Source organism: Branchiostoma belcheri, unplaced genomic scaffold (genome assembly GCF_001625305.1).
Source record: "Branchiostoma belcheri isolate BF01 breed outbred unplaced genomic scaffold, Haploidv18h27 scaffold275, whole genome shotgun sequence".
Classification (NCBI taxonomy): Eukaryota; Metazoa; Chordata; class Leptocardii; order Amphioxiformes; family Branchiostomatidae; genus Branchiostoma; species Branchiostoma belcheri.
In genome coordinates this window covers 143,229-158,405 of record NW_017803882.1, presented here as the reverse complement: position 1 = coordinate 158,405, position 15,177 = coordinate 143,229, and the positions used below count along the sequence as shown (strand labels likewise).

General features: G+C 44.9%; 1 protein-coding gene across 2 annotated transcripts; it reads left to right on the top strand.

The window, feature by feature from the left end:
• Positions 1-517: 517 nt before the first annotated feature.
• LOC109472437 (tumor necrosis factor alpha-induced protein 3-like) lies at positions 518-14,265 on the top strand. Of its 2 annotated transcripts, XM_019772216.1 has the most exons (8): positions 518-605; positions 1,353-1,419; positions 4,232-4,494; positions 9,532-9,604; positions 9,993-10,177; positions 10,349-12,998; positions 13,359-13,561; positions 13,979-14,265. In XM_019772216.1, the coding sequence occupies exons 3-8, from the start codon at positions 4,261-4,263 to the stop codon at positions 14,168-14,170; spliced, it is 3,537 nt and encodes a 1,178-aa protein (XP_019627775.1). In that variant the 5' UTR covers positions 518-605; positions 1,353-1,419; positions 4,232-4,260; the 3' UTR covers positions 14,171-14,265. The 2 variants fall into 2 exon arrangements, with proteins under 2 accessions (XP_019627775.1, XP_019627776.1); XM_019772217.1 differs by lacking the exon at positions 518-605 and having other exon boundaries at positions 1,313-1,419.
• Positions 14,266-15,177: the final 912 nt, after the last annotated feature.

Sequence of the window (15,177 nt, the reverse complement as noted above, 5' to 3'; positions counted from 1 at the left end):
CCGACAATCGCTCGGATGCCGAAACTTCCCTGCCTGCCTGATCCTGTCAGAATTCTGTTAGAATTGGGGAAAAATTTTTTCATTGTTTACATGATACGTGTGTTTGCTATAGAAAGCAAAAAATCTCTTGATATACGATTTTTTGATTGGATTCACAGCCAAAATAGTGGCCTATTTTTAACGTATAAGACTATAAGTCTACCCTCTGTAATAAGTTACTCGTTCATTTTCTCCGATTCGAGTGGTCATTCGAGAAGCTGAAACTCATATGTGGGAGACATTATCGTAGTAAAGATATTTTGATGCATACATATGCTAGAGAAGTATTGTACTTTAGCTGATATTGATCTGACTTCTGATAGTTACCTTTTTAGAGGGCTTTCTAGATGCAAGACAGGCTGGAAGCTTCGACCATCAGGAGGGATTAGCTACACAAGAGCCAGGGAGATTGTGCTGGCTTTGCTAAAAACTGTATTACAAGATGTTTCATCCTTTGGTTTACATTCCCTAAGAGCAGGAGGAGCGACAGCAGCAGCTAACGCAGGGATTCCAGACAGACTTTTCAAAAGACATGGAAGGTGGAAAAGCGAGAATGCTAAAGATGGGTATGTTAAGGATCTCTTGCAACATAGGTTAGCAGTTACTTTGGCTTTAGGGATTTAAGCTTTCAGTATTTCTATCCCTAACTTTGTACGTTCGACAAAATGAAGCGCCTGAACCAGGCGGCGCTCTCCCTCCCACACAAGTGTCATGTGTTATTATTGTGAGTATGTGTGTAAATGAGAATGCATTTTGTGAAGGGGGTAGAAGTAATGTGATGCAGAAAATCACAATTTATAGCGTTTGACGTAGTCATTAGCGGGAAATTGTGTTTCTGCAGTAACATGGTTATGTTGCAGCTGTACATGTACGCAGGTGAGGACTAATGAGGGTGTGGCATCCAGGTGTGCGATTTTGATTACTCGAGGCGATGATTCATAAAGTGGAAAAAAACGAGAAAAAAATAAAAGGTCTTGTGACCATGAATGTGCGAATATGGGCGACCAATGGGATGCTTAGTTCTATTGTATGAATAGACGAGTCCATTAAAGTGCTATAGAGGATACTTAAAATCTAATTCAGAACGTATCAAACTTATTACCATTATGATCTAATTTATATAAATAGGCATTATAATAAAATAATGTAGGAATTATTGATAACTAAGGAAGCCAAAACCTGGTATAAACTAAAGAAAACACCCCCTTTTACATTTGGAACATGCGAGATGACGAAAAGGGGATTCCCCGTCCCGCCCAAAATATCTGACACGTCAGAAACGTAGTTTATAGCAGGCGTCTTTTTTTCTGCAGGCTTCTTTACTTCAAGACCACAGTGCACCCCTGTGCTTCAAGACAAAGTCCCTTATCCAGTTCACACGTAAGTTTTCTTGGTTTGATCGTAACCTACGGCGCTTTACCGTTTTACTCCGACGTAAGTCACGAACAGGTGTTTTTTTTTGTCGTCGTTTCGTCGAAACTGTTTCAGCATGACCATGACCAGTAGTTTTTATTTTTATTTGTTCCTCCCTGTTTTTCAGGCGCAAATCTAAATTTCAACTTAATTTCAAGTAACATAAGACCGCTTGTTTGTGTAATAGGGTGCTCTGACCTGATATGTTATAATTTTTGCTATATATATATATAATATTAGTTTCTGTTGCACTATGGTACAATTTCCTGGTGCAACCGTGAGTCATTGAATTCGGAACCCTTCTGTCGTCTGGGAAAGTGTAGGCGACCCTTGAGTATAACCATATTTGGGGATACAAGGAGCTGACCGGTAATGTCTTAAGAATTTAGGGAGAGGATATGACTCACGATGACTAATATACAAAGAATCCAACTTGTTCCAAGAAATTTGTGTGTAGGAGGGCGAAATATATAAAAGCCTGTGTACTCTTGTAGCTAGTTGAGTTCAGTCAGTTCAGAAAAGACAATACAGAGTTTCCACGTAGCTGTCGGCTCCTGTGTCTTTCTTTCGGGTCGTACAACTCCAACATCGGCGGCTAATTCTACGAACTTTGTAAGAGCACCCATCGGAACTTAGGTCATCTAGCTACCATCTGGCATTGGCCTTGACATCACTCTTACATTTGTTTCCTTCACTGGATAAAAACCGACGTTTCCGGGTCGTATAGAGGCTTTTCATTGACGTCATGATAATTACCATTTGAATCCCGGCGACCAGGTGTTGGCGGGTAAATTGATTAAGTAGCAGCATGTTGGCATGTTTAACAGACATCACTGTACTCCAACATGGCGCTAGTGAAAAGCCTGTATACTCCCGTACCGTACACGCCCGGAAATTCCAAGTATACGGACATTTCCACGTGTGCGCGACCCGCACACTTGCCCACGGCCCGGATATGAACCACTCAGGTGTCCGGGCTGTGTACGGGCCTGCGCACGCCTGCACACGCCACCCGTAAATCTCCGCACACGACCGGATACGTGACACGTACCTCTGTGTGTATATGAAATATGCATAAATTAGCGGTAATTTTCACCTAATTATCTTCCTCATTAGCAGTCCTCATTAGCAGTCGTACACGCCCGCACACGTCCCCCCCCCTCCAATATGCCTTTTGTAATGTAAAGTAGCATCATGGCCATTTATTCCCCCCCTTCTTGTTTGCATAATTTTGTTTTCTTTATTTATTAATTGTACATGGTGCTTGGACTTTGTGAGTTGTTTTTTTTTTACTGTTTGTATTTTGTGCGCCGGTCTTTCAGTTCAGCTGAAACAAACTGCAGGTCTAGACCTGCAGATATTAGTCTTGTCTGGGTACCAGTCGTTAGTAGCCGTCCCCAACTCGTCTTGCCTAGTTTCTGAGCAAGTAGTCACCACAGGATACCCACTACGGGCCTATAACCACCTCATAAAGCCACCTCGTTCGCTGCGCTCACTTGTTGGCTTTATTTGGTGGTTATAGAAACTGACAAGACTTTATCACACCATATTCTCCTCGAGGCGGGACATTAACCCTTAATTATATATGTCTATGTCAGAGTTTATTGTATCATATAAACTCATGCCGCTCATTATATCATATAAACTCATTCCGCTCATGCGGAATGACTCTTCGTAATATGGCGCCTCTGGGGGAGACACCCAGTAATATTCTTCATATGAATATTGTTTTTATCTGTACTCATGTATTACGATTTTAATGATCTTAGATATTTTAAGCGTATCAATATTGCCTGTCAATTTGTACACAAGTCTTTCAATTCAGCCTGTTGGCTGCCATTGGATTTGTCTTTGATTTTAATAATAAACCAGTCTACTACTACAGGGAAAAGTAAACGCTCAGTTATGTCCAGGAAACATTAAAGAAAGGCCTGGCCAGTGACGGTTCTTCATGCATATCGGCTTAAATAACGTACTTTTACACGTCACCTAAACCAAAGTCCCTTGAGGTCTGTTCAAATATTGCACCATCATTATATACTAGTATTTGAGTTACTTGTAGTCACGCACGCACATGCAAGTTTGCACGTTTACTAAGAACCGGATGTTTATTGCTGACCTTTCCTTTTCTCTGATTGGATAAGGATGTCCTTCCACAGGTCACCATTCAGGAAATGCTGTCATGGGGATTTCCATTTGTTTGTGTTTCCCGGGATTTTTTTTACGTGGACACCTGCATGTGCGAAAGGTCATAAATAATCAGATCAGCTTCTACTGACTGTCTCATCCCTCCGAGGCCGCACTTGGAAGCTTACAGAAGAAGCTTGGCTTACTCCCGGCTCAGTTGTATGGAATAACATCCAGCCCCACATTAGGGCAGCACCATCCATCCATACCTTCAAGTCACTTATGGAACAGGCATAACTGAGACTTACCATGGACTTGAAATGGCTACAAACCTAATGATTTATTTGTGAACTTATTCATTTACTTATTGTATTGATTTATTTACTTATTATTTATGTTTGTATGGATTTGGTTCTTATCCGTGACCCCTCCCCTCAACTTCGACCTTGTTGAAAAGCGGCCTTAAGCTGGTCGAACAAGCATTCGAAGAAAAATAAAGGCTTTGACTTGACTTGACTTGAATAAAGTTTCCCCAACTTTCATGGGAAACCCAGTTTCATGTGGTCTAATTTTAGCCACAGCTTCCTGTATATGGTGGTGCGGTCTCCACTCCATCAGATGTAATGTTTACATCTGAAATCTTTTTTTACAGGATCACCCATGAACATTAAATAGAGAGACATGGAAACTGTGAACAAGATGCCGAGAAGCCCGTCGTTTGTCGACAGTGAGAAAACTCGGCAGCTGTGGGACCTCATCGTGGACAGCATACAGAGCGGTGACGATGTGACAGGAGCTGAGGTGTGCTACCTGGGTGCCATGACAGGCCACAGCCTGGTGTTACCCTGTGTCAGCCTGTTTCCTCTGGACTTTCAAGAAATCTTGAACAAGCAGCTGATCGATCGTTTCATGCAGGTGTGTAGATTTGTTGTAGTAGTAGCAGTAGTAGTAGTAGATTGTAGTAATGTATTTTTTCTTCCAAATCAAATAGATTACATTGTTAGCATGAAAGTTCATCTGTGTTGGTACAAATCATTATGAAATAAAGACTAAACTTTAACTTCCAACACTCTATATATAAAATGATTGGGACTTACCCCAAATTTTCAGCTGACTCCGTAAACCTTGTTCACGGAATGGACCCGTCTACTCTTGGAACGTGACGTCAGAGACTCGTGACCGTAGTAGCGGGTCATACGTGCCAGATAACTTGTGTCGCCCCCCGTCTCTGTTCAGGGTAGGTCTGTGAGCTCTTATGTAGACTGCCTCCTTAACTCCTCTTGCAAAGAAGTCCGATTCAGAATCAAGGATTTTAACCCCCTCTAGAGAATGTCTCTAGAGGGGGTTAAAATCCATGATTCTGAATATATATATGAATGAATGACTTTATTTCAGGATATCCCCATAGTACAATATAGACATAAAACCACAGAAATACTAAACATACAACAGTTTGTACACATTTTTAAAATACGAGTTTCTGAATTGACAGTCAGACCTCAAAAGACCGGATATGATACTATTGTTGGAGGTGTAGAGTCTATTGATGAAGGCATAACACAATTTCCTGCGCCTCGCATCAAAAGTATCGGTAGAGAGGTGTACAAACATTGAGCTAGCACTACAACCTCTTGGCAACTTAAGGAGAATACGGAAACAATTGTTGTATGCAACACGGCACTTAGCTAGTACACTCGCATGAACAGAGTTCCATAACTGGACTCCAAACAACTGGGAGCAGTAAGTCCTGAACAAAGTCTTTTTCATAGCGGGAGAGCAATGATGGAATTTCCGGTTAATACAATTAGTATGGCGATATAAACGTCTAATTTCAGTTCGAACACAGTCATTGTCACTGAGCTTCGCATTTAAAAGAATGCCGAGATACACAAAAGAATCCACATATTTCAACTCCACATTATAAATTTTTACAACAGGCAGAGGCTGCTGAAGTGGAAGGCCAACGCTTGGAAAATACATACAACAAGTTTTACTTGTGTTAAACAAAATATCATTCTCCTTGCCAAAATGTTCACATATCCCAACCAGTTTCTGAAGGGATTTAACACTGGGGCATATTAAACACAAATCATCGGCGTACAGCAAATGGTTTACAACAAAACCGCCAACACAACAACCAACTCTAGCATTTTTCAGTCTTAGACTCAGGTCATCAATATATATGTTAAATAGATGAGGCGACAAAATGCTACCTTGTCGAACCCCATTGGAGACAGTGAACCTTGTTGACAAACTAGTACCCCACCTTACACACATAGTCTGGTTCTCATACCAATATACCAGAAATCTCATAACGATATAACGGGACATTCCTTTCAAGAAGCTTTTTAAACAACAACCAATGGTTGACACGATCAAAAGCCTTGGAGGCGTCCAGAAAACAAACGAATACTGGGGATCCAAGTCCCTTGTAATATTCAATAATTTCCTTCAGAGTAAAAACACACATATCAATACCATGCTTGGGTTTGAATCCAAACTGGTTGTCAGATGTCTGAAGGAAGGGTTTAAGGCGACTAAGTAACAGCGACTCCAAGACCTTGGATAGCGCAGAGGTAATGGCAATCGGCCTATAGTTATCACTACTGGAAATATTACCTGATTTGTTCTTAATGACAGGCACTATGATGGTATCCAACAAAATATCGGGAATACAATTGTGCACAATAACAGATGTCAATAACAATGAAAGATAAATACAAATTCTTGGGCCCGCATACTTCAAATGTTCATTACAGATACCATCTGAGCCAACAGCGTTTCCATTGGGCAATTCCTTAATGATGTTAACAAGTTCCAACACTGTAATTTGCATATCATAATCAAATTCACATGCACGTGACATAGCAGACATCACAGGTGGCTTGTGAGCCCGATTATCAACAGAATTTAAGAGACTTTCAAAATGCTTCTTCCAGTGATCAGCAATATTCACCGAACCTGAGCATCCATCGATTGTGTTTGGTAAAACAGTACAAGGGGAGTTAGCACTACGTACTTTTTTCCAAAATTCTCTACGGTTACCCACCGAGAAACTTTTAACAGTAGCATCAGCTCTAGCTCTGCTCTCTTGTTGTTTACATTGTCTTAGAGCGAGTTTAAATCTTGCCCTGGCTTTGGACATGAGGATAAAAAAGGGACCCGACCGTGGTCGGCCCATTTCTCTCCAGAAGACATAAGCTTCCCGGGCAGCAGAATGTAGGTCTTTCACAATGTCATTCCAACCTGGCACCTGTTTGAAGTTACTACAGCTGTGTTTTGATTTTAGTGAAATATCTGCCGAGTCTTTCATAGCAGAGATCAGCTGATGAGTAAGTGAATCAAGAGCATTTCTGTGCAGAGGATCAACACAGTTCGGGTCCCTGCAAACAAGGGCACTAACAGGCAGATCAAGCTTAGAAAGTTGATTATTCAAGGTCAGACAGTAACCATGGAGGTAGAAAAAACCTCCATGCAGTAACTATCTAATTGTTCCTGACTCGCCTTAGTCCAGTCAGTAATCCTAAGAGGAAAGTCAGAGTTATGTTGATTATGAAACACGGTGGGAAAGTTCACATTTAACGTAATACTTAGGGGGAAATGATCAGAAGTAACAAAATCATGTAGAACCTGAATATTGGTAATATTTTGGTGAGCTGTGTCACTAGCTAAGCAGTGGTCAAGCCAAGATGTGGAATAATGCATATCACTAAGGTAAGTGTAAGTGTCCTCGGGGAGGTACTCCATATCAGATATATGCATTCCTGTTTCCTCACAAAATTCCTGAATCAGAGTGCCATACCTATTGGTAGTGGAGGCATTAAAATCACCAATTATCACAGAGGCATAAGAATCAATATCATTAACAAGTGCTTCAATTTTACCTAATTTCTCAAGATATATGTCCATATTAGCCGGAGTATCATATGGCATGTACACACACACGACGAGCAGTTGGCTATCGCCCGAGTGGCAATTATGCTGTCGTCATCAAAATCTACAGGAAACACGACAGAAGACAAGCTTTTCCTCCATAATATACCCACACCCCCAAACGGGCGCCCTTGTAGCACCCCTGATTCAAGATCAATCGGAGACTTAGCACAGGCTATAAAGTCAGTACTAATGCTGCTCAAATAAGAGAGGTCATTAGGAAGGAGCCAGTGCTCCTGTAACAAAACAATGTCGTGAGACTTACAAAGTTCCTTAATGGATTCAAGAGAGTTCTTGGCAGATCGACAGTTGTAAGACACAATCCGTAGATTCTGGGTAAAGTCCATAGTTATGATGTTGAGGTGCGAGGTTTACCATGAAACCGGCGAACCAAGGAACCGCAGGGCCAAAACGACGGAGACAGGACCTCAGCCAGAATGGAACTGTCCACAGCAATCCGGAACGAGGAATATATGAGTCATACTTAGTCTGAAGTCTGTCACATGAAATCGCGCACTTCCTTGACAGGTTGTCGTTCAGGTAACGTTCCACGTCCTTAGGCTGGGTGTCCGGATCAAGCCGTGAAACAAATATCACAGCGGGTCTTACTTTAACCGCAGTCAGCGTGGTTGAGTTAGCAGTTCCAACCACTGCCCTGGGGCGAGACTTTTTCCTTTCGACTAGTCGAAACCCATCCGAGTCAGTGTCTCTAGTGTCTCTAGTGTCACTAGTATCTCTAGAGGCACCTGTGGTGGATCGTCTGGAGCGATTGGACCGTGGGTTGGGCGCCTTCACTACAACTGCCTGCTTGGGCGCAGCGCCTTCAAACAGGGCTTTAGGAGCTGTCAACGTGCCCTTGTCAACGTGCCCCTGGACTTGAGTACAGATGCCATCTGCGGGGGCCATCCCAGCTAAAGAACGTGCACCGGATGAAGGACGAGTGACCGACACAACATCGGCGAAGGTAGCCGTGTGCTTGTCAGGTAACGGCACTGACACTGTAGGCGAAGTTGAATTCACCCTATTTCTCAAGTCCACAATCTCCTTCTAGTCTTAGGGACATCAGCTCTGTTTGCACTTTGACCGAATCAATAGAGCAGTCTCTAATCAGCTTCATCTCTTGCCGCACGATCTGAAGCTCTTGCAGGCAGACTGATATGTCAACATGTTCAAAATTCACTGCGGGAAGGTGGAGAGTTGCAGACACAAAGGTAGGTAGTGACGGAGGAGCCGTAGAATGAAGGACTCACAAAATGTCCGCCATATTGGCTGTAGACTTGTTGGCTCCTTGTCGCTTCTTGTACCGTTCATCAGGGTTACATGTGTCAAATACAAGTCTCTTAGCCACCTCGATTTCCTCTTCCGTATAAGTCTCGATGCACAACTTCGAAACTATATCGGTGGGAAGAGTGTCCATCTTGTTGACAGTAAAGCACAACAAATCATTGATGAATACATCATTTGGCTTACTTTGAGCAGAAGAGTCTCTGGAGCTGTGTGGAAAGCGCTTCTTCACACAACGTGAGCAGAGGACTAAGTCGCCTTGGCAGGTCTGCGCTTCTGGGGCGCGGCAGTCTTCACAGTTGGGCATGGTGGAGAAGGGGGAGGGGGGCAGACGAGTCAGGGAGAGCTTCGCCAAGTGAGCTCACTGCTGCCGAACAAGCTCCAGCATTCACCCAAACAAGCTAAAAAGTCACGGTATACAGTCCACTGATCTTTCTCTCACGCAGGGGTTAAGTTGCAGGTAGAGTAATACTCTGAATACAGCCCTTTGTAACGCGGATTAGGGAGCTGCATAAGCCAACGTCGCCATCTTGGGCGCCATCTTGAAGAGTCAAATATAAATCCTTGATTCTTCATTCTATATATAGAGTGTTGGAAGTTAAAGTTTAGTCTTTATTTCATAAAGATTACATTGTTGTGTTATTAAGAGAACCATTAAAATATTTAAGTTAAGTCACCGTAGTGCAAACAATATAATTGCTCAATTACATGACATTTCTTACTGCCTCTATGCAGAAAACCTTGGAAGAAGCAAAAGTGCTGAACTGGTGCAGAGTTTCGAGACCATTGACACCTGTACAGAACACAGGTAAGTTTTCAGTCTTCCAATACCTACCTTAAAATAGAACATGTGATGTATACATAACCTGTTCGTTTATTCGTTGGTTTTGTTTTCATGCTATTGTTAACAAAGAATAGGGGACATGGTCTCATTGCTTACATAGAAACCATGACCAGCTTCTTTATTGCAGCAGGATGTTTCATTGTCATGATTCTCCTTAGGGTTTCTTTAGAGCACGTAGCTGATTCTATGCCCATAATATCTCATGTTCGTGTAGTCAGCTACCTTATTCATATGTCCTGTGTGGAAGGATTTTCTTGCAAGGGATGAACTTGCAGTTCAAAGATAAAAAAAAATTAAATGTTGTTTCTACCACCCTTAATGTTTTATCTCTGTGTGTTTCATGTATGTCCAGGAGATGGGAACTGCCTGCTCCATGCAGTGTCCCAGTACATGTGGGGGATCCACGACCGAGCTCTGGTCCTCCGTATGCTGTTAAACCGCACCATGGTGGCTGACATGACCGAAGACATGAAGAGACGCTGGAATCGCAGCTGTAAAGCTCACAACCAGCATGTGGACCTGGAGTACGTTTCATTGGTAAGGACTGGCATGAAAAAAAGTTCCCCTTTTTTTATTTCACTTCAATCTACAGCAGAGAGAAAAAAAGCCCAGCAAGTTTAAGAGTAGAAGAAAGGGAATGCTAAATGTATTGCTTTACTGTTTCAATAGTCTCTAAACAATATTGTACGTACTGCTGTTCCTTTGTAGGAATGGAGACAGGAGTGGAACATTGTAGTTTCGATGACAGATCCCACACCAAACCCTCCCGAGGCTAATGACCTCCCCTACAAGTCTCTTGAAGAGTTCCACATCTTTGTCCTGGCCAATCTTCTTCGTCGACCGATCATCATCCTTGCAGAAGACGTCCTGCACAATTTTGAGGGTCACATCTTCGCACCGATCCACTTCAGTGGAATCTATCTCCCTCTGCGTTGGAAGCCTGAAGAATGTGTGAGATCTCCCATAGTGCTTGGGTACCTGCAGCAGCACTTCACACCCTTACTGAGCCAAGAGGAGGCACCAGCACCCATAGGTCTGGCTACAGGCGAGTTTGCAGTCCCTCTGGTCAAACATGACCTCACCATGCTAACAGTACAATTTCTACTCGAGCATGAAGAAAACCAGGCTAAAGAGCTTCTACAGAAGTACCTGGATCTGATGGAGTTGCCGTATACAAGAAAGGAGTCCATCTCCATGGTCCTGGCAGCCAAGCTGAACCTAAATCCTCCTCCTGAGGAGCAAGATTTCATCAAAGACTTTTTCCAGGCAGTGGAGAAATTTTACAAGAAGCCAGAAGAGATTCAGGAAGCTGAAGAACCAGAAAAAGTGGCTCCAAACAAGATACCACCACCAGCTGTGAAGAAAGAGAAAACTGAAGGGAAGAAATTGAGCTCTGCTGGCTGTGACATGTACCGGACACTTGAGCAAAACGGACTTTGCACAAAATGTTTCAGAGAAAGTACAGTTTCCAAGAAGCCACCAGGACCAGCTGAAGCTCCGGCATTGCCGGCTGATGTTGTTCCAAATTCCTCCATGCTGATGAGGGAGTGCAGGACCCCTGGGTGCCAGTACTTCTGCTCTATTGCCACTGGAGAATATTGTCATGAATGTTATGAGAAAAATACTGGTGATCAGCGGAGGAGGGAGGTGGAAGCAGGAAGAGCCACTCAGACTGAAAAAGAAGTTCAGCCACCAGCTGGCAACCCGAACAAATGCATCACTGAACGCTGCAACAATGACAGCAACCCTGATTATGAGAATCTCTGTGATGTCTGCTTCATCAACGTTGTGACAAAGTCAGGCCAGCCTCCATCTGTGCATCCACTCAAGCAAACTGAGCGATCCTCCAGGCTGGGTATCATCCCTACCACCCCAGAGCCACTCCACAGTGTGGAGAACAGAACCAACAGTCAGAGTCTGGGCCTCATCAGCGACTTCACTCGTCCAACCAAGTGCATCATCCCAGAATGCCCCAGGACAGGCTACCCCAAAACCAATGACATGTGTAAGAACTGCTACATTGACCAACAGGGCAGAGTTGCTGGTGCCGTTGCTGCAGCTGTCACAACTGTGGCTACAGTTTTGACTCACCTGAGTTCGACATTTACATCTGCCAAGACATCAACACCTGGAGGGTCCCCCACCTGCATGACTGTAGGATGTGAGATGTTTGGTGCTCCAGGCCAGGATGGGTACTGTTCTCAGTGCTACCTGATAGAGTTGGGAAAGAAATCCCGACCCAAACCAGCAGTTGAAATTGCAGCAACCCAGCAAACTGTGGCCACAGCACCCCAACGGCCTGCTGAAGAGGTTCACCCAATTGTAACAGTCAATGACGTGACCAAAGCAAAGTACTATAAGAAGTGCAAGACACCAGACTGCCAGAAGATCGGCCACGAGACAACCAATGGTCTTTGTCATGGATGTTACCCCAAGGACAGTAACACAGGAAGAATTCCTGACAAAGGCACAGCAGCAGCCAACCTGATAAGTTCTGGACCAGAAGAACTTGTGCCCACAGGTGCAGAAGGAAGCACCAACCCCCAGATTTCCACTCAAAGTGAGACAAGGCCTCTCGGGTTTGAAATGTCCTCTTCTTCAACCCTCCCTCTTGGCCCCATTGATCCACAGACTGGGGACAACAATTCTACAGAGTGTCTGATTGAGGGATGTACAAATATGAAGCTTGAGAACACTGGTGGCAGATGTTACTGGTGTCTGAAAAAGGGAAAGATCCCACAAACACCAAAACCAGTAACAAAATCACCTACAGCTCCAAGCAGCAGTTCAGATCCACCTGCTGCAGCTCCTACCAACATTGTAGCTGCAGCAGCTGCAGTAGATCCGCAGCCTCCGCAGCCCATTCCATCGCTGGTTGACAGGAAGCAGTGTCCAGCACCTCACTGTGATGCCTACGGAGATGCCATGTACAACGGGCTCTGCTCCAAGTGTTTCCACACCCTAAAAGAGTACCACAGCAAGAAGCCTGCTGCCTCACCGAGTGCTCTGCCCAATGGTCCTCACCACTCATCGGATGAACTGCCAGCTGGCAACACCATCATCACAGCAGGCCACGAAGCATCAGTGGTCGTGACACCTGGAAACGTTACCGTGACAACAGAAGAAGGAGGGACTGTGTCAGTTGCCAGGACGACAATCCAAGTACCAGACGAGCCCCAGCTCCCGTGTGTGAACGCAGCCCTGGGATGTGAGATGTTCGGCACCAAGGAACAGATGGGCTTCTGCTTCCAGTGCTTCGGTAAACACATCAATCAGCAGGCTCCTGTCAATCACCCACCCCAGCCAGCCAATCAGCACCAAGAAGAGACACCACTGAGGGTCCTGGCTGAAGTTGCTGGTCAGTTGATTATGTCTAAGTCAATTAAAGTACAATAATTATTATGTTATATTTGTCAATATGATTGCAGCTAAGGAACTGTAATGTTGACCCTGTTGCAAATTTTGGTCAGATAAAGAGTTGTAAATGTCTGAAGATCATTTAGAGAACATTTAAGTCCTCTGCTGAGTTGAATCTGACTTTGGATTGCTTCCTGTTCCCAACTTCTCTTTTGCCAGCTAATCTAGACATTCTGAATCCTACAAACCAAACATTCAGTACCCTTTCATTGTATTCTTTGGTGATAGCGAGCACAGTCCAAATTTACTGTCAGTTGTGTTTAAGTGTCTAACACAAGATCCTTGTTCATTTCATGTCCAGGTTCTTCACACTACGCTGCCAGGTTGCCACGACAGCGGTGTATTGCCCCCGGGTGTGACATGCACGGTGAACCGGACAATCTCAACATGTGCTCCAAGTACCTGCGCCATCTGGCGGAGGTCCACCGCGCCAAGGACATCGAGGCCCACCGGGCACAGAACCTTCACACCAATGTGGAGCCGCCTGCGGCTTATCCACCAAGGGTAGGGTTACCTATTACATGTATCTTTTAATAGAGTTAGACATTTTCAATCTCCAAATCTTTACACTCAAATATCTCTTTTGCTACGTACATAATGAGAAACACCATAAAACATAGGAAAATATGTTTTTATTTTCAAATGTCAAATGTTATGTACTTAGTGTCCAGCAACAAGAAACATTTTCAACATTGTTACAACAAGCAGAAAGTATGAAAAGGAGTGGAGTTGAGTTTTCTTGGATGTGACAGTATAATTTCCAAGTAGACCTTCTTTACAATGAAGCCAACATACTGCTATGTTATTTCTAACCCTAAGTCCTTATATTTACAGATTATCATGGTGGTATGGCATGGTGGTATGGCATGGTGGTATGGCATGGTGGTATGGCCTCTCACCCTCTCTCCCTCTTCCCCACAGTTCGGGACTGGAAGCTGCTGGAACAGGACACCCGGGAGACGCAACGCCACGCCTTCACGGTGGGGACACAGGCCAATCACCGCACGCAATTCAGAGCCTACCTCGCCTTCTGCCATTACTTCAACCAACCAGCCTTTCCGGCCTCCGCGCACCTCCTCGCATGTTACGCACAATTCCTCAGTCGGTCACTGAAATCACCTGACAGCATCTCTCACTACCTCTCCGCCGTTAAACTACTCCATCAACTCAACGGGTTCCACACCCTGGACTTACAAGCCTTCGAACTCAAGCAAACCCTTCGGGGTCTGAAAAAGACACTCCAACACAGACCCAGAGAAGCCCGACCAGTCACCCCGGAACTTCTCCACCTTCTCCAACGACACCTCGACCACAACAAACCCAAGGACGCGACAATCTGGACTATCTTGCTAATTGGCTTCTTTGCCTACTTCAGAAAGTCAAACCTCGTGCCGCCCTCGGCTGCTGCCTTCGATCCGCGAAAACACTTGCGACGACGCGACATCACATCTGCCCCAGAGGGCCTGATTCTCCGGACTTCGTGGTCCAAAACCATCCAGGCCAACGAGAGAGAACTGTTGGCGCCCATCCTGGCCATCCCAGGTTCCCCGCTGTGCCCCGTCGCAGCATACAAGAACATGATCCACCTCCTCCCTGCGGGCCCGGATTCCCCCGCCTTCATACTGCCGCCGACCGCACGACAACCCATCCGACCTGTCACAGCTTCCATCCTCGACAGGTCATTTAAGCGCCTCCTCACACAAGCCGGGCTCTCGACAGACGCACACACGATACATGACCTACGCCGCGGTGGCTACACCCTGGCCTTCGAAGCGGGTGTCCCACGCGAACTCCGACAACATCACGGAGACTGGCGCTCGAACGCGGACCTACTCTACCTGAAACTGTCCATGGCCCAACGCCTACGACTTCCAGCAGCCATGAGACGACTCCTCCTCCTCCGCACAGCGTGAACTTCACCACTTACCTTTCTCTCCTCCGCTTCTTGGCACACACCTCACTACGCTCGGCTTGGCCGTCGATGTCTGTGACTCTCATCTTGCGTACATTAAAGACATCGTGTGCCAAACCTTCGGACTCCTCTTCCTTGCCTGGGGTAATTATGGTGGTATGGCGTCCCAATGGGGGTCATACCAGGGAATTTCACCAGAACAGTGCAT